This window comes from Mauremys reevesii, linkage group 8 (genome assembly GCF_016161935.1).
Source record: "Mauremys reevesii isolate NIE-2019 linkage group 8, ASM1616193v1, whole genome shotgun sequence".
In the NCBI taxonomy this organism is placed as follows: Eukaryota; Metazoa; Chordata; order Testudines; family Geoemydidae; genus Mauremys; species Mauremys reevesii.
In genome coordinates, this window is record NC_052630.1 from 12,073,547 (window position 1) to 12,092,579 (window position 19,033).

At 44.5% G+C, this 19,033-nt stretch overlaps 1 protein-coding gene across 9 annotated transcripts in view; it reads right to left on the bottom strand.

The window, feature by feature from the left end:
* JADE2 (jade family PHD finger 2) overlaps positions 1-19,033 on the bottom strand; it is a 213,666-nt gene that overhangs the window by 43,748 nt on the left and 150,885 nt on the right. For all 9 annotated transcript variants that reach the window (XM_039483417.1, XM_039483419.1, XM_039483418.1 and 6 more), the window contains one exon: positions 13,985-14,154. In XM_039483417.1, coding sequence (XP_039339351.1) covers positions 13,985-14,154 — 170 coding nt within the window. The remainder of the gene's footprint in view (positions 1-13,984; positions 14,155-19,033) is intronic.

Sequence of the window (19,033 nt, forward strand, 5' to 3'; positions counted from 1 at the left end):
GCACCCTTCATTGGCAATCTGGTTCACGACGCCTCATGCTTCAGAGCTTAGATGTAGCCAATACCTTGGGTTGGGAGTTGCACCACCACAGGGGATCGCCATCCTTAAGGATGGTGCACCCTACTCCTCCAGTGCAGGGAGAGTGGGTTGTGTGAAAACCTGGCTCATTAATTTTACTTCGCCAGGGTCCCTTTAGGAACAGACCATTTCAACAACTTTGTTATTGGAGCAAATATTTCAGCCTCTGTTTTTCACTCTTTCGGAAATGAAAGTCACTATTAAAATCTCTTTCTGTTCCTTGGGGACAGAAGCAGAAGAGTTTTCTGCATATCACACCTGACAGAGCCGGCTTGCTGCGTCTAGAGCAGCCTCTGAGCAGCTAAGAAATGACTATGAAGAGTATGATTAAGTGTTTGCTATTCATGACGTAGGGGAAAGAGGGAAGGTGGTTTCCATCGGAAACCTAAAACTGACCCAAACTCCGGAGTCAGGATCACACTGGCACCTGGAGAGTACCCATTACACTCCAAGTGGAAACAAACTTCTCATAACTGCAACTCTATATTCCTCCCCCATCTGTTACAGCCCGTTTTCCTATGCAAGGTTGTACATTTTTAATTGATAGTGATACCCTGTCACAAGGTCGTGTTGATGTCAAACCTCTCCCACCTCACTGCTTAAAAACCAAATGTCCTACTTAGCTTTGAAAGCAAGTCTGACTTCAATGGAGCTTTGGACATGCACCCAGGAGCAGAATTCAGCCTTTGAACGGCATGTGGAATTTACAACACCTGTAATGAATCAGCACTCACTCATCACTTTTTTAAATGTTTCATTTTTTAGATGGCATATCTATGACTCATGCATAAACAAACATACATTTTGGTACTCCTGAGGGCATTCTGTGCCAAAAAATTAAAAATTCTGTGCACAATATTTTAAAATTCTGCAAGTTTTATTTGTCAATAAATAAATGCAGAGACTCCAGCATGGCAGTGGGGACCACTGGCCACTGGCCGCACAAAAGTGGGAGATCACCCTGCAGCTCCCCCAGCACCCACTCCTGGGACACGGATTCAGCGGTGAGGCTGCACCCAACCCTAACACAACACAAAGCCTGGACCTGCCCCAGAAACACCCTGGCCCTGCCCCTCTGCACCAGGTGCACCAGGTGTGGGGCAGACAGGCTCAACCAGGCAGGATCCAAATATGAAGGGGCTCAGTGTGGGGGAATCCAGGTGTGGGGTGAGAGGGTTCTGTGTGGGACAATCTGGGTGCAGGCAGCTCAGTGGGGGGGGGGTCTAGGTGTGGGGGGATCTGGATGCACAGAGGTTCATTGGGGGTTCCAGGTGCAATGGGACTCTGCAGGGGCTTCCAGGTGAAGGTTGTTGGGTCTCAGTGGAGGGGTCTGGGTGTGGAGGTCTCAGCGGGGGAGTCTAGGTGCTGGGGGAGTGGGGCTTGGTGGGGTGGGAGTCTGGGTGCAGCCAGCTGGGGGTCAGTGGCATGGGGTCTGGATGTGGGGGCTCAGGGCGAGCTCATTAGTGTTGGGGTTTGAGTGCAGGGAGCTCAGTGGGGATGGTCTGGGTGTAGGGGTGGGGGCCTGGAGGCAGGGAGTCTGGGTGCAGGGGGCTCCAGATGCAGGGACTGAGGTTCAGTGGGGTGGGGTTTGGGTATGGAGGGTGAGGAGGGTTCTGGATGCACGGGGTGAGGCTTGGCAGGGGTGTCTGGGTATGGGAGGTCCAGATGCATGGGGCTGGGTGAATGGAGGAGCAGCTCCCCATACAGTGACCCCTACCCCTACAGCTGAGCGAGGCGGGGAGGAAGCAGGGGAGGCTGATGACCTTCCTGCAGCTAGGGGAGGTTTCTGGGGATGGGTTTGATACAGCCCCAGCCTCTCCTTGCAGGGGAAGAGGAAGTCCCATCCTCTCCTGCCTCCAGCTCAACTGGGACTAGAAGCTGATCCTGTCTCAGGGTAGGAGCCATTGGCTGGGATGTCCCCAGCCCCGTGGTGATTTACCTCTCCTCTGGCTGTTCTGGGTGCCTGAAATGATGTACCTGCACTGCTAGGAAGTGGTGCATAACTGCTCTTGCAGCTTCCCTTTGGTTCCCTGTCATTTTTCTGCGGGGAAGCAAAGAAATATGCAGGGGACATGAATTCTGTGCACATGCAGTGGCACAGAATTCTCCCAAGAGTAATTCAATATAGATGTAATTACATGTGGAATTAGTTTGCCAAGCTCTATTCAGAATACCATGGAGTCTACTGAAGTGACAATTTTACTTGATGTGTACAAAGAAATTAATGGCTTATGAATCACTAAACATTGGGGCCTGAAGGTGAAGTTCTTTTTCATTTATGCCCTGTTTATCTTCTTCTGCATCATATAAAGTTGTCACTATTAAGCTCCATTCATAAAATGGAGTCTTTTTGTCAGAGAAAGTTGCTATCTGTATTGCGTGTCCAGCAAAAAACAAAAAATACCCAACCAAAATATCCCATGCTGTATACAATACCGAGACTGTTATTTTCAACATGGCATGATGAAAAAGGAAAAAGTTTCTGATCTTGGTGACACTGACTAAGTCCAATGAAGTCCATGGAGTTATTCCATATTTACGCACATAATTACTGAGATCAGAATCGGGTTTATGGATTCCAAACGTAGCTCAAGAGAAACAGGTTTTTATTCAGTTAAGACCTACTGGCAGAACCTACACTGTTCTGACTATGAACCTTGACCCTGACCTAGAGGGACCATGTCTGGAAGGGAGTGTTTAATATTCATGACCCTGTAAACACTGCCAGACTGGGGTCCTATTCAAAACACTAGCCAAGAAGTAAAAAGCTCCATGTCTATTACCCTTTCCATGAGGCCATCCAGATCCCCTTCTCAGATATTTGAATGCAGAGTATGCTGGGGATGGCCATTTCTGATGCATGTCCTCATGGAATTTCTAACTAGGCCCATTTATACACCAAGTAAGTTCAGCACTTTTCATATGAGCAAACTAGAACTTCTCGGTGTTGATATGAACTGAAATGAACCTGAATAGCTTGTCAGGGTCACCCATTCCCAATCATTATCTGACTGTCTGAGAATAAGAGACACAGGGGCAAGTCATCCTATTAAAATACACCTGTGGGTGGGAGGGAGCCTGCATAAATGGCCAGAATGCACTGCATAGAATCATAGATTATTAGGGTTGGAAGGGACCTCAGGAGATCATCTAGTCCAACCCCCTGCTCAGGGCAGGACTAATCCCCAAATGGCCCCCTCAAGGATTGAACTCACAACCCTGGGTTTAGCAGGCCAATACTCAAACCACTGAGCTATGTGTGGAAGTGACAGGAGATGAGGGTAAGTCCCATCTTTCCCTTTACAGGAACGTCCTGGATTTGAGGCTCTGAGGATTCAGTGAGGGACAGCGAGGCATCATCTCCCCCCTCCATTATCTTACATGAGGCCTCCAGTGCTGCCCTAATCTCATGCTCCCAACAAAATACAAGCCCTTACCATGCCTACACGGTCCCATCATCAGCAGGACACTTCAACTGCCAGCTTACTATAGGAACTGGCAAGACATTCTGCCCTCCCCGCCTCTGGTATATGTGTGGATTAACTTGTGGAAAGATCCCCAGAATCTTGGGGAGTGTTCGGTGCTTCTATTAGATGGACATCGTCCCTTAGAGGCCATACTCCTTCCCTCTCTGTGGTGACAGGAACCTCATCCTCCTCATGGGATGATGCTGTAGAACCTATGCAAGTTGAAAAGTACAGTTTCCATGTCCTCCTCTGGCAGTCAAAGGTGAAGCTGATAGCCTCTTCCTTCCCAGATTGGGACACCACTGCACAGGCCAGGAGGAGAAAGTGGCCTCATGTACCCAACCAAACTAAGCATCCCATAGATGGGAAGGAAGGAAGCGGAAGAGGTGGAGGAGTTGTCAGACTATAACTCACTCCAGGAGGTCTCCAGATACGACTTAGAAAAGGACAACACATACCTGTTATTTGGAGCTGGCTCCTAACAGGAGGCTATTCCTTGTATATGTGCCTTCTGGGCGTGTGACAGGGAACTATTCTACAAAGACTCATTTTCTCCCTAGCCACATAACTGTGGGGTCATGTACACCACTGACAGATTCCTAAGGATCCCATCATGTTCCTCTACTAGAATTAACCTTTTGCCTCATCCCCGTCAAATCCTGGAGGCCCCAGTGCTGTGGGTTACCACACTTCTGACTCAGATGACACAGCCCATTTCTGTGGAGAGACTAGAGGCCCAGTTCTCATACATTTCCCTACAGGCCAACCCACAAGTAGCACTGACTCTACCTCGTCATTGTGAGGTCAGCCATAGCCTCCTTGTCAGATTCTGAAGAAAGTGGGAGAAAGGTACTAATGGCTCACAGGATGAGAGCCCCTTGAAGTGACTAACAACAGCCACCACAAACCCTGGAATAACAATACTTTGCACTTACAGGGACGTAGCACCTTTCAGCTGAAGTTCTCAAAGTGTTTTACACACACTAATTAAGGATGTATAAATAGGGTAGGTAAATATTATTTGCTCAATTATAGAGGTAGGGAAACTGAGTCTAAGAGGTAAAGTAACTCATCCAAGTCAGTAGCATAGGCTGGAATAGAACTCAGAACTTCAGGTTTCCCAGACACCAGTGTAACTACTAGACACATTCCCTTACACACCCCAGGTGAAGCAGTAATGTTCTTTTGCTGAAATACATTCTCTACCTTTCTGTATTCTACTTTGAATTTACTTGGTATGCTGGGGCAAAAATATTTAGGAGGAGCCACCTTTTGCAAAACTGAGACTTATTGCCAACAAAACTGCACTCTACTAAAATCAATTTACTGAAACAATAAATAAAACAGCTATGAACAAACAAGCAGTCAAAAAGCTAACAGAATGTTAGGAACTATTAGGAAAGGGATAGATAATAAGACAGAAAATATCATAATGTCACTATATAAATCCACGGTACATCCACACCTTGAATACTGCGTGCAGGTCTGGTCACCCCATCTCAGAAAAGATATATTAGAATTTGAAAAAGGACAGAGAAGGGCATAAAAAATGATTAGGGATATGGAACAGCTTTTAAGCTTCCATATGAGGAGAGACTGAAAAGACTGGGACTGTTCAGTTTGCAAAAGAGACAATTAAGGGGGGATATAATATAAGGTCTATAAAATCATGAATGGTGTGGAGAAAGTGAATAAGGAAGGGTTATTTATCCCTTCACATAACACATGAATCAGGGATCATCCAATGAAATTAATAGGCAGCACATTTAAAACTAACATAAGGAAGCATTTCTTCACGCAACGCACAACCTGTGGAATTTGTTGCCAAGGGATGCTGTAAAGGCCAAAAGTGTAACTGGGTTCAAAAAAGCATTAGGTAAGTTCATGGAAGACAGGCCCATGAATGACTATTAGCCAAGATGGTCAGTGACACAACACCATGCTCTGAGTGTCCCTAAACCTCTAACTGCCAGAAGCTGGGACTGGACGACAGGGAATGGATCACTCGATAAATTGCTCTGTTCTGTTCACTCCTTCTGAAGCATCTGAAACTGGCTGCTGTTGGAAGACAGGATTCTAGGCTAGATGGACCATTGGTCTGACCAAGTATGGCCATTCTTATGTTCTTAATCTTCAAGACAACAGTCTGTGCTATTAGTTGATTCACAAACAATAAACCTTGGCATCTCTCTCTCTCCGTCTCTCTCTCTCTCTAAATAAACAGATCACTGTCCCACCCCCGTTTTTCTTCAAATGAGTTTTGCAAAACAGTCTAAAGTCAATCGTTGCTCCTGAGTCTATTATAATCTTTGACAAATTAGAAATGGAAGAGCATAGACTCCTTTACGAGCCAGCAAGGGGAGTATTCACACACAGGACTGGAAGCCAGGGATTCATGAGATCAAATCCCAGTTTTAACACTGTTTCCTTCTATGGCCTTGGGCCAGTCACTCAGAAAACTGTCTGCTTTGGTGTCTCCATTTGTAAAGCTGGGATAATGATCCTTAGTTACCCCACAGCGATGTTCTGAGAATTAGAGCAATCTGAAGATGAAAAGTGCTGTCTAAGTGCTATATATTCGTAGGGTTATTTTCTTATCACAATACATTTCTGTAGATGTTCGGTGAAGAGAATTCTAGTTACTAAGTGATCCGACTGCACAATGGTGATGATGTAGACTGAGCTTTTCGAAGCACTTCAGGGGATTTAGATACATAGCTCCTATTAATTACAATGGGAGCTGTGCATCTAAATCCCCTAGGCAGCTTTGAAAACTCAGCCCCGTGTCTATCTGGTTGTCACTCATTGGTGTCAAGAGGCGTGGGTTCTGTTCCTGGCTCCGCCATAAAATTAACACGTGACTGTAGGAAGGTCACATAAGCTCTATGTGCCTCAGCTCCTCATTTGTAAAAAGGGGAGTAACAATACTTCTTTCCCTCCCAGGGATGCTGAGAAGTGCTCAGGTACTGCTGTGATGCACGCCACAGACACGTCAACAAATAAAGTGCTCACATTTTATATTAAGGTATCATTTTATAAAGGGTTAATTATTAATAAATGTTTCAATAACTGATTAATCAATTGTTATAGACTCCACCAGGTGAACAGATTGCTCATAACTATGGCTTACAACAGTCAATAAGATCTACTTAAATGTTTATAACTATCTACAACCCAAACTATCCGTGTTCTACAACATGCTTATGATATCTCATCATCATATGTTAACCATTTATAAATGGAACTTTAATATACAATGTGACCAATAAAATAAATAATAAGCATACAATCTGCATATGAGCTAAACACATGCAGCAAAACTTCTAGGTATTTTGTTATAATCATATCCTGCTAATGCACTTAAAAGATTTACAGGAACCAATTATCACCCTTTATGCCACCCACTGACATCAATTATTGCTCAAATTTCAGATGATGACAAAGTGTTTTAGAAGCCACTTAATAATCTGCTGTCTTTCTGCAATAATGCTTTTCACTCGCAGAACTGTCCTGGGGCAATTTTGATTAAAGCTACACCCCTTCCACCAGCCAGGCTCTGAATATTGTTTGAAACTGATGCATTTATTGTAAAGAGTTTATGTAAATAATAAACAACTACACAGAAAAACTGATCGTGCTTAAAACAAATAAAATCAAGAGAGCTAAAACCTACATTTCCACTGTTGACCACAGATCCTACTAACCTATTTGTAAGGTAACAGTAGGGGGGTGCTCCTGCAAGCTCTGTCTCCGTATGGAGTTAAATCATCGAATGCTTTCATTTTCAGGGGGTCACTGTGTTTCACCTCTGCAAATGGTTATGGAACAACTACCTGCAAATACTTCTAGCTTCCCTAGCAGGCTTTGGCGAGATAAGCTGAAAGGCTAAAGCTATTTTCACACAAAATTAATTTGGATTATCATTTTAAGTATCTTTCTTTTCTTTTTTTTTTATTCTTCTTCCCTTGAGACCCACTGCCTAACTTTTGCCATTTCTGGGACAGATTCTGATACCCTCACTCATATGCAATTGTACATTACTCCCTGAGTAATCTGGCTGTAGCTAATGAGACTACTCACGGAGTAAAATGCTCCTAAACTGGAATAAGAGTTTCGGAATCTGACTCTCAGATTCGTCCTTCTAACTTTTTTCATGGGCTGCCCAGAAATAAAACAATCAGCCCAATAAAGCTCTATTGGCCCATTTCTGCTCTCAGATAAGCCCACGCAGGTCTTCACTAACTGGATCTGGGTGGAACGGCGTAAGTGGAAACTGTATTGACTAGTGGATAAAGCACTAGAGTGAGGCCACCTGGACTCTAATCCTGGTTCTGCCATTCTCCAGCAAGTCACTTATTTACCACACCTCTCTGTGTGTTCGTTTCCCCTTCCACATTGTGCCTGCCTTCTTTATTTAGACTGCAATCTCTTTATGGCAGGGACAGTCTCTTACTATGTGTTTGTACAGTGCCTAGCACAATGGGACCACAAACTCAGCCGGGGCCTTTAGGTGCCTAGTATCATCATCGTCATTAAGAATCCATCCCAATGACTGAAATAAAAAAAGAAGTCAAATCCATTTGCAAAATGGCATTTGCTCTGCTGGCCGTGAATAGTAAATAACGAAAAGCCACATTTTGTTCTCATTTACACCAACGGAGTTAATCCGGACTGACACTGCTGTAATTGAGACAAGCATCTGGCCCTAAATCTGTTCTCAAGATACTTCCACGCTGTAGATATGCATCCACTCTGTGAACTAAATGTCCTTCACTTGTAAATTGTTAATACAATGAGAAGTGGTGGAAGATTTGCTGGTTTTTCTATTATCATCAAACAAGTCCACCTTTAAAATGATTGTGCAATGAGCTTATGTTCTCATTCACGCACACAGTACCCATGAATGCTTTTTGTGGGCTGCCGTACAGATATGTTATAAAACAGCCCCAAACTGGCAAGATTTCTCTAAAACAAAAATCCAAACAAACAGAGCCTGAATTATTAATGGAGATAAGCTTTCTCAACTGATTAACAATAACTACCGCAAGCCTGGATTCAGCTGCAGAGCTGAACATCTTTGTGAAACCACACAACGTGGGAGCTCTGCATATGGATTACACAGGGGTAAATAGTCCATTATGGCCATTAACAGTAGATGACTAGCAGAAGATTCCAGTGAAAGCCTTTGTACATTAACAATCCCTTATGGCAGCAGGATGGTGGGGAGGCAATTAAAAGAGGGAAGTCAGTCAGTCAGTCATTTAAAGGAAATGGAACCCACTACAAAAAGGACAGGGCTCCACACCTCCCACTGGGAGCGGCATATGTGAAACATACTGCATTGTGGGGACAGAAGGCCCCTTGGTATCTTCAGCCTACAGATGCAGAAGAATCCCACTCCCAAATGATATGAGCAAAAAAACAAACAAAAAAAGAGGTCTTAATACTACTCTCACTCACCCTAGTGTAAATCAGGATTAAGACCAGAGAAGTCAATAGAGTTACACCAGTATAGAACCAAGGTAAGCAAGATCTGAAAAAGACCCAGGAGACAGCCAATGACAGAAGCACTGGGATGGGGTTAGTGAAGGGAACTATATATCAGGAGACCAGGGTTTTATTTTTGACTCCACCACTATCGCAGAGTGTAACCCCCTGCCCCTCTAAAGGGGGATAATAAATCATAGCTATTTCACAGGGCTGTCCTGAGACCCACTAGGGTTGATTCTCCACTCCCTCACCCCAGTGTAAATCAGGAGTAGCTTCACTGAAGTCAATGGAATTACTCTAGTGTAAAACTTGGGTGAGCGGAGACTCAGACCTAAGGCTTCTGAAAGGCTGTGAGATCCTCAGATGAAAGGCCTGATGTGAATGAGAATTAACCACTGGCCTGCTATTGCAGCCCATGTAAGACAGTGGTGTTCCCTGGGACAATGGCACTTTAATGAGATACAGCACATAGCTAATGCCTCACAAACTACAACTCTTACATAGAGCAGTGGCTTAGTGGTCTAAGTATCAAGTCTATAACACTTAAACTTCCTCGAGCCACAAGTTCAAACCCTCAAGTCAGTTTTCTTCCTTCTGAGATGATTAACTTGATTTCCATACTGTTTAGGGTTCAGAAAGAGAACAAGATAGCTATGTCCTAGTTAGGAGTGTAAGACTGGCTATAGTATATTCCTTTCCGGATCTTACAAGAATCAGATTTAGATCCAAAAAGACAATAATATCCCTTAAAAATCCTGATGATTAAAATCATATCTAGTGAAGCATAAAAATGAGATAGCAGGTTCACTGCTCAGTGAAGAGACTCTGACCGATCAACTGTTTTGTTTCATGCCCCGACTTTGAATGTCATCTGGGAACCTTTCTCTAAAGCCTTACGCTCCATTCCATCGGCTGTGCAATGGTTCTATTTCCAAGGGAAAAGGTGTTTGCCTAATGTGAGGAAGTTATTGGTAGTGCCTCTAATCAGCTGTTACCGTTAGTACAAGTGCAGTGATCCGGGGAATCAGACCACTTGTAAGGAGAGCTGTGGCTCAGTAAACGCCCGCTCAATTTAATCTCTGCTGCCCCTCCCAAAGGGATAAAAAATGGTTAATTAATCCATACTGGAGATTGTGCAATGGATTGGAAATCTGCTGAGAGAAGTTATGAGCTGAGCTTGGGCTCTGCACCAGCTGACTGAGGTGTGTCAGAGTCATTACACTCAGACAAAGGCTGGCTGAGTAAACCAAGGTGACCCATGAAAGCCAACTGTAATACAGTTATGTTATAATATACAGGTATGCATATTATGTTGATAAGAGAAGGCTCATAAGAGACTGGATGGCTTAATGGAGTGGTAATTGGCTACAGTGCCTTTCCCTGCCAGGTCACTAGTTTGACTGCAGCTCACGTTGGAAGTGACTGAAAACCATTAGCCTTTTCGTAACAAAAGGCTCTAGCTGTAATGCCAGGTATTGCTGCTGACCCATGTGACTCCTCAAGGAACACCCAGGCTTCAAGAACTGGTCACAGGAAGGGGAGTGAGTTCTAACATCAAGTTCTCTTCAAAGAGAATGTCTTGCCGTCTTTCTTTCCCATATATATCAACAGGGCTCCTGCTCTCACGTGGGGAGAGCGGCGGCTCTCAGGCCTCAGGGCTTACACAGGCTGCATGCTTTCCGGGTTCTCGTATTAGAACAAATCAGTGGAGGGTGGGTTCTTGGGGTGTCATCTGAATCTCCAGCAAAGAGCCCGTTTTGATCCCCCAGGTATAAATTTTGTACAATCAATGGGAGATGCACATTCTCATACTGAATGGCTGAATTTGGCCAGCTGGGCAGACTTCACCCCAGTGTAACTTCACCAACCTCCGTTTGTTCCAGCAATGTTCACTTAAGATGGACTTCACCTCCCTTGACTTGAGATGTTCTAATCATCACACAGACATATCTTACACATATTACAATGAATTCCTATCCCATCCCCACTACACCAGGAGTAAATCTGACCCAGGTGGTTCTTGCTATCCCTATAAAACAACAAGAACACCTCAAGTGCCTACGGTAGAGCTCTGAGTGTAGAGCCCACAGTGAACTTATATAAGATGCATATACTGTATGGATTAAGTCGAGGAATACTTAGAAATGTTCATTCTGCCTTCAGCAAGACTGATTCAGGCATCAACATTTTTAGCAATTTCTCTAGGATTTTGTGTGTGTGAAGTGCAATCACAGCAAAGGGACTTTTCATTCTGAGGCTTTGATGTCTCTCTAGCCACAATCCTACAATAGGTTTGAATTTAATGGAGATCACAACATGTGGCGTGAAATCTTAATAAAAAACCAAAGACTTACGGCAGGGCTTCTCCCTAAAAGGAAAGGTCTTGTGCTGTCTATAATGTCCTATACTCATAAATCTGGTCAATGTCTGATCCAAATTACTTTAGATCCACTTTCTTTATTATCTCACATTGCAGCCGCAACAAATAAATTGTTCGGGCACACTTAAATGTTGAACTCATCTTTATCAGCTAGGAGCTTTTTAAACAGTGTATTTCTACAGGATACAGTAGCTGGTTATTGGCATGTGATCATGACAAAGGAAGGTTTTTTTAACTGACAAAGCTTTTTATGTGATCAATTACTAGACTTTACATTTAAACTGATAATCTTTTGTTTCTCAGTAAAGCTGCTTACTTGTCTCAGGCCTGGTCTACACTGTGGGGGGCGGGAGGGGGGGATCGATCTAAGATACGCAACTTCAGCCAAGAGAATAGCGTAGCTGAAGTCGACATATCTTAGAACAACTTAGAATCACTTACTTCGCCCTCAAGCTGGGGATCACAAAGCACTAATATATTTCATTGGAACACTTTTGCAAGTAGGTAAGCATTACCGTCCCCAATTTACAGTTTGGGAAACTCAAGCACAGAGAGTTTAAGTGATTTGGTCATGGTCACACAGTAAGTCAGTAGAAGACAGAAGAGCTCGTGAATTGCCATCCTGGGCATTAACCTCAAGATGACACTTTTCACCTGCCAGACTTTTATGCCCACACTGTATTGGAGGATGTATTATTAATCTATGCCACGTTTCTCTTTCAAGTCACTGGAAAAAATGTCCTAGGCATAGTTCTAATGCAGACCTGGGGCAGAGGGGAGAGACAGCAGAATCCTTATACCAGAGCTACATTCTCAGTGGATCTCATGGAAATCACTGGATACTATTTTCAAATCCCTGCCCCTCCCCAGAAAATTAAAGGCTAAGACAGTAGTTACTGGGCTCTTTTTAAAAACAAAAATAGATTGCTGATTCGGCCGGATGGGCTCCTGGTTTCTTTGCACTACCGTGATTGGAAATCCATGGATTCAAAACCATTGTTTATCGTTGGTAGTTCAGCAGCACTTAGAGGCTCTATGTGAGATCAGGGCCCCACTGTGCTAGGTGTTGTGCAAACACACAGTAGGAGACAGACCTTGCCCCAAAGCGCTTACTCTCTGAATAAACAAGACAGACAAAGGGTCAGAGAGGGCACAAAGATGCACGGAAGCCAAGTGAAGCAGCTTGCCCAAGGTCACAGAGATGGTCAGTGGCAGTGTCCATCTCCTGATTCCCAGATCAGTGCCCTATTGGATCACTCTTCATCTCCATGCAAGCAAGTCCAATTCTCCCATGTCTGGTTCATCAAGGATTGGAGGTGTGGCAGAGGCAGCAGGCTCACTCCTTAGGGATGTGGGGAGTATATTTCATCATCGCTACAGAAACTCCTACAATGATGACGGTTTGGGTTGTGATCTCAAAAGGGGCTCCACGCCAGGCCTCTTTGGCAATATAAAAATAAGATACTACAGTAATATCTACACTGTGTACTATTGCAACAAGCAGCTCCCTTTCCTAATCTCTGGCTTTTAAATTCAATATATATCTTATTGCATTTCTATTGGTAAAACAATCTATCTAATCCAAAATATTAACATTTGGAAGATGCACGTTAAAGATAACAAGCAACTTCTGGTTAAGCAAGAGACCCAGTTTGCTTGTGGTGCCATGCTAGCACCTCAGTCCCCTTTCCTCCCCAAGCTGTGAAACCAGCGTTCTCATCTCAGTCTTGCAAGTTAACAATGAATGTGGCAGCTTCACAACCAACCTTTAAGACACTGTATTTGTAACCTGATGCTTTAAAGAAATAATAAAGCGAGTCAGATTTAACTCAACCAAACTGATTCTTGGAGCAGTGCTAATACATTTGCCCAGCTGAACATCATAAACACTAATGGGCTAACTCCCAATCCCACTTACTTCTGTCTAACTGAAATGGATTAAAATGTGCAGTGATATAAAGCCACAGTTATGCTAGTAATACCACGCTGTGCCATGCACAGACAACTGGAAAAGGAGAGGCACCCCATGACGAGTATTCCTCAGCTGTACATATTTTGACTGAAATAATGCCATTTCTTTCCTCTGCCTCCATTTCTCAGTTTGGCAAGAAGACAGTTGAGCAGGGCCTTTGTAATTTTGGAGAGAATCAAGGGAAGAGGAGTAGATGTCGGTGTCGTACCTTTTCTTTTCCTCTCCTGGCCACGGGGCACTTCCTGCAGTACAGTGCTTTGGGGAGCAGTAATGGAGATGAAACTAGAGATGGGAATGGAGTTAAAGTGCAGCAGTGGGAGTCTGGATTCTGTTCTGTAAATCAACCTCCTTGCTCTACTGCAGTGGTTCTCAAACTTTTTGTGTGGGCAATCCCGGGGGCTGACAGCTCACAACCCCCATGTAACCATCTCATGACCCTTTGAGGCTCATAAACCACGACCCCCAATTTGAGATCCCCTGCTCTACTGGGTGAAAGCAGCACGGAAGGCCTCAACCTTTTTTGTTTTCATAATTAATAAGGCATAATACCAACTCTGGGTGCTCCCCGGCAAGCAGAGAAATAACAGCAACACCTACCCATCTCCCTGAACTCCATGTTCACAAGCTCCAGCCAGCAAGCGTCAATCTCATCCAGGTCGTAGCGGATCACTCCTTGTGAGCACGTCCTGTGGACCTCCGAAATCTCAGAGGCAGACAGACTGCTTGGGGAAACCTGTGGAGGAGACTCCTCTAGCAGGGGTGTAATCCTAGGAGAGGAAAAGGAGAGCATAAGAAAGAGCTGCAGTACCTAAAGAATTTATCATTAGAAACCTCACTACAAACTATTTATCCCTAAAACCCTGATCTTGCCAATACTTATGTATGTGCTTAACGTTAAGCAGTCCCATCAAAGTCAACGGGGCTACTCCCATGCTTAAAGTTAAGCATGTGGCATTGTGGGAGACCCTGAGAGATGCTGGCTATTTCGACAGGATGCTAAACCTTCTTGGTTATCTGTCAACCCAGAGGGATCGTTGCCATTGCAGGTGTTGTTTTTAATTGATATATTCACATAAGAAGTGATTAACGCAGAAGGATGTGTGCCCTGCATCTTTTTAAGCGTGTCCCAGGAGCTGTAACAGCATGAAAAGGGCAAAGATTGACTTCCCCTCCATATACCTTGGCATTGCCTCTAACTGAGAAGCAGATGGTAGACAAGACAGCCCAAAAAGAGGTAAAGAAACCACCAGCGAGCAATTACACATCACTAATTTTCATTTCCTTAAAATAAAAAGGAATAAAGAACCTCCAGAATAACAATTCAGCTGCTTAAAGCAAGGAAGGTGTTTAAAGAGTCAGATGCTGCTGCTGTAAAAAAATACTTTGTGCAGCTTGCAATCCGGGTGGGGTGAGGTGACTGCCATCAGATGAGAAAGAGGAGGATGTGCCAGGGTAAACAGGACACTGCACCAAAACAAACTATTTGAGCTTGGTTTTTAGGTACTGGAGAGGCTATGCTTTTCAAAATGTACAGTAAAGCACTCTTCACAAGCGTGGTGCTTTGCCTAGTGGTTAGAGCAAGGCACTAGGATTCAGGAGGTCTGGGCTGTATTTCTGGTTCTGCTGCTAACTTGCTGCACGAGCTTGGGCACGCCTCTTACCCTCTCTGCCTTTTGTTTCCCAATCAGTAAATAGGGATAACAATGCTTACTTGCTTCATGAGCGGTGAAGGCATCTGAAATTGATCTATGAGCGGAAGGATGGTCTGGTGGTTAAGGCACTGAGCTGGAACTCTTGAAGCAAGGTGCAGATCCCAGCTCTGCCACAGACTCCTTGGGCAAGTCACCTTGGGCTTGTCTAGACAAACATTTAGTTTGCGGCAAGGTGGGGTGTGAATCTACCCTGCACTAGCCTGCCTTGAGCTAACTGTCCACGCAGACCCTGCTGATGCTCATTAACAATTTGTTAATGCACTTGGATATAATTTTCTTTGAAACTGTTAGTGTGCGTCAGCAGGGTCCACAGAGACAGTTAGTGCACGGCAGGCTAGTGCGTGGTAGAGTTACTCCCCAGCTTGCCATAAACTCATTGTTTGTGTAGATAAACCCTTATTCTCTCTGCTTCCCATTTGTAAAGTAGGAATAATAATCCTTCCCTTCTCTCACCCTTTGCCTTGTCTATTTATACTTTAAAATGTTTGGGGTAGGAGCTCTCTCTTACAATGTGTATATGGAGCACATAATGGGGACCCAGTCTTGGTTGTGTCTCCTAGGCACCAGCTTAATGCTAGATCAGGCCCACTGGTCTTCTCCAGCGGATGGTGATGGACAGCGGAAGTGGAAAACATTACTGCATAAGGTATCTGAACATGAATGCCACGGATTAGCAATGGAGCCCAATGCACACTTCTGGCTGAGACAGATTGAATATTTGTAAGTGAGTTTTAAAACTTGTATAAAGATTGAAGTACCTCGAAGCAGAGACCTACAGTCAGGGGTTTATTTGTTCAGGTCCAGAACTGCACACTGAAAGAATGAAGATAAACTGAGCTTATAGTCAAAGCACAGGTGAAACCATGTGTCTGCTGTTTGGGAAATTTTCCATTTAACTTTGGGAAACATATAATGGGCCAAATGTATTGCAGATGTAACCCCATGAAAGCCCAGTGAAGTTACCCAAGGAATGAACTTGGCCCACACTATTTACTGGCACCAGAAGCAGCTCTGAATTGTTTGTGTTTGCTGGGCTACTCAACCCAAGGGAGTGAATTTGAGCTTGGGGGATACACACGAGGAGTTTGGAATTTAGCGAGGAGTTTTCCAAACTCCCTCTAGGTTGCTGTAACCACTGAAAGTGCACAAAGATCCCAAGTTTTAGCTAGAAACTAGGCAGAGAGGTTTAGGCCAGTTCAGTAAGATTATTAAGTAAATCCCCTCTGCGTACCTGGCTTTGTGGCTGCCAGGTTTTCTGAGACCGAGACCGGCTTCCAGCCACAGCATGCAAGCCAGCTGTGCAAAGGACTCACCTGGGTGCTTAGAATGCTGCTAGTTAAGCATTCACAGCAACCACTGAAAATGATGCGGTCATCTGGGAACTTTCCTTTTCTCAACAGCACTTTCCTTTCCAAGAAAGCCTGGCAACTGAGGGCTGAGGTCCTGCTTCTTGGGCCCGCTACGCTTTCAGGAGTCCAGCTCTGTGAATGCCTTATTGTGCCATTATGCTCCCTAAATCCTGGCCTTAGGATGTAGAAAACTGTTAAACAAGCATCTTACCAAACAACAACAGTTTGCAGCTCTGAAGAGCCTTTCATCTAGGGAGCCCCAAGTGTTTTACAACCATGGATGAACAGAGCCTCACAATATCCCCAGTTTACAGATCATGGACCAGACTGATTGGTCCAAACTTGTCCACACAATGAGACAGTGGAAGACCTGTAGATAGAATCCAGGAGTCCTGATTCCCAATGCCTGCTTTAACCTCTAAACCACACTACTCTAAATTTAGTCGACCTTCCTTCTCTCTTTTTAATGATGCCCCCAATCACCTAGTTCTGCACAGGAAAGCTGCCCACCCTGAGATGCCATTACTTGCCTGACATATCCCTGCACACAGCTATGTCCAGGAAGGACTTAACAGCCATTCCAGACATTCCTTTTCTCCCAGAAATCACGCTCCCTCACTTTAGTCTGAGCAGAACTTATCGCAGACTTGTGCAGAGCCCCGAACTTGCAACATTTTTATTTGCAAGGTTGATCATGAAATGATTTGAATTAGCACAAATGTGCATGGGACTCAGGTTAGCGCTCTCCTTATTCCTCCAGCCCCGCTCGGCCAGGTCTGCGTTACACTGGAACCTACTAGGCATGCTACCAAGTCTGACGCTGCCTCTGGCACAAGAAAAACCACCCAGTGCACTGAGCTGCGTTAGGCTCTCTATAACAAGGCTTCTCCTTAACGCTAAAAGGGGGGTGGCCCCATCAGTCTTTCATTTATTTTTACTGCTCCCTTAAGAGAATCCTTTAGCCCTAAAAAAACAAGGAGGAGTCAGCCCTAGGCAATATGACAATGATACAAGAGAGAGCAGCTGTCAGTTCTTTGGGACGCTGTCAATCATTTAATGCGTTTTCCCCACGCAGCCTGAGAGAGTTTGTTGGCTTACCTCCCTCTGCCACCCTGTCCTGCAGCCTTAGGAGCTGCCCATACAACAGGCTGTTCTCCTGCACCTTAGGAGCTTCCACACCAGTCTCAATAGATGTAAACATGGAGCTGCTGAATTTGTTTTACAAAGCAGCTCGGTGGTCTGAACACAAGCCCAGGAGCCAGGAACTCCTGAGTTCCAAACCTCCCTCTCCTACTTGCTGTCTCTGTGGCCTTAAGCACTTTCTGCCCAAGTTTCCCCTTCTGCTAAATTGGCTTCATAATATTACTGACTTCAGGAGTAATAAACATGACATCACATGCAATTTTTAATGGCATATCTTATTCTTTTTAAAAATAGATGATGGTTATCAATAAGAATTCATCTGTTCTCCACACTCTCCATTCTTGCCTCTTTTACCCTGCATTCAGCAGAATCCCAGATTTCAAGAGAGCCATCAGGAATGACCAATACGAAAGCTTTGGGCCTAGGTCTCTTTGGGAACAATCTGTCTTTCAAGGAATTAAATACTTTCCTCTCACACTACGAAGGATTAAGCCATTTTTTCTCTTCATGTGGTGCTTTTATTTCTTTCTGTCTTGCGAGCATTACTACACATCTGTTGGCAGCAACTTCCCACATGTTTTGATTCCGAAGTCAAACAAATAACCCTACCTCCGGCTAAATCTGTCTGCATGAATCTCCTCACATTGGTCCCTGTGATATCAGAGGGTTTTTTCCCCCTCAGAGCTCACTGAAGGGATGAGTGAGAATAATCACGTGGACGAAGTGCCACTTCAGGAAAGAAATAGCCAGCCTGGATTTTTATATATACTGCTCTGTACAGAGCTGGGAAATTTAATGTGAAAAAGCACAAGTGAAAAGTAGGCTACTCCAGCCTCCGCTGCGATGTGGTAAGCCAAGCTATGACAGCTATTACAGTCATTTACTTTGAGGGCTATCAGATGGGGACGAGAAGCCAATGAAACTCTTGTTATTCTTAGACTGTGAAGCTAGAAGCAGAAGAATGTGGTTGTTAAGGATAAAGCTGCTTTTTCAAGGAGCTCAGGAATCCTGCCTCTCTCTCAGTGAGGTACTGTTTCCATCATAATGAGCCGATGTTCATCTACCCCAGCCAGAAAGGAGAGACTCTGTGCCTAGGTAGTCAAGTATCAGGGGGTAGCTGTGTTAATCTGTATCCACAAAAACAACAATCTGTTAGTCTTTAAGGTGCCACCGGACTCCCTGTTGTTGTGCCTAGGTAGGTTAGCAGCTTACACAGATGGACAGGCAGACACGGGGTTTTAAGTCTGATAGGGCTCTCTGCATATTCCCAATCACACACACCCTACCCCACCAGCCACAGTACCACCAACAGGCCGGGAAGTGTGTGTGAGGGGGGTAATCAAAGGAGGTGATGGGGCCAGGCCTATCTTATTTTGTATAGGGTGTCCTCTGCAAAAACAAGGCCATCCTTTAGTTTTGTACAATGATCATTTGTGATCACA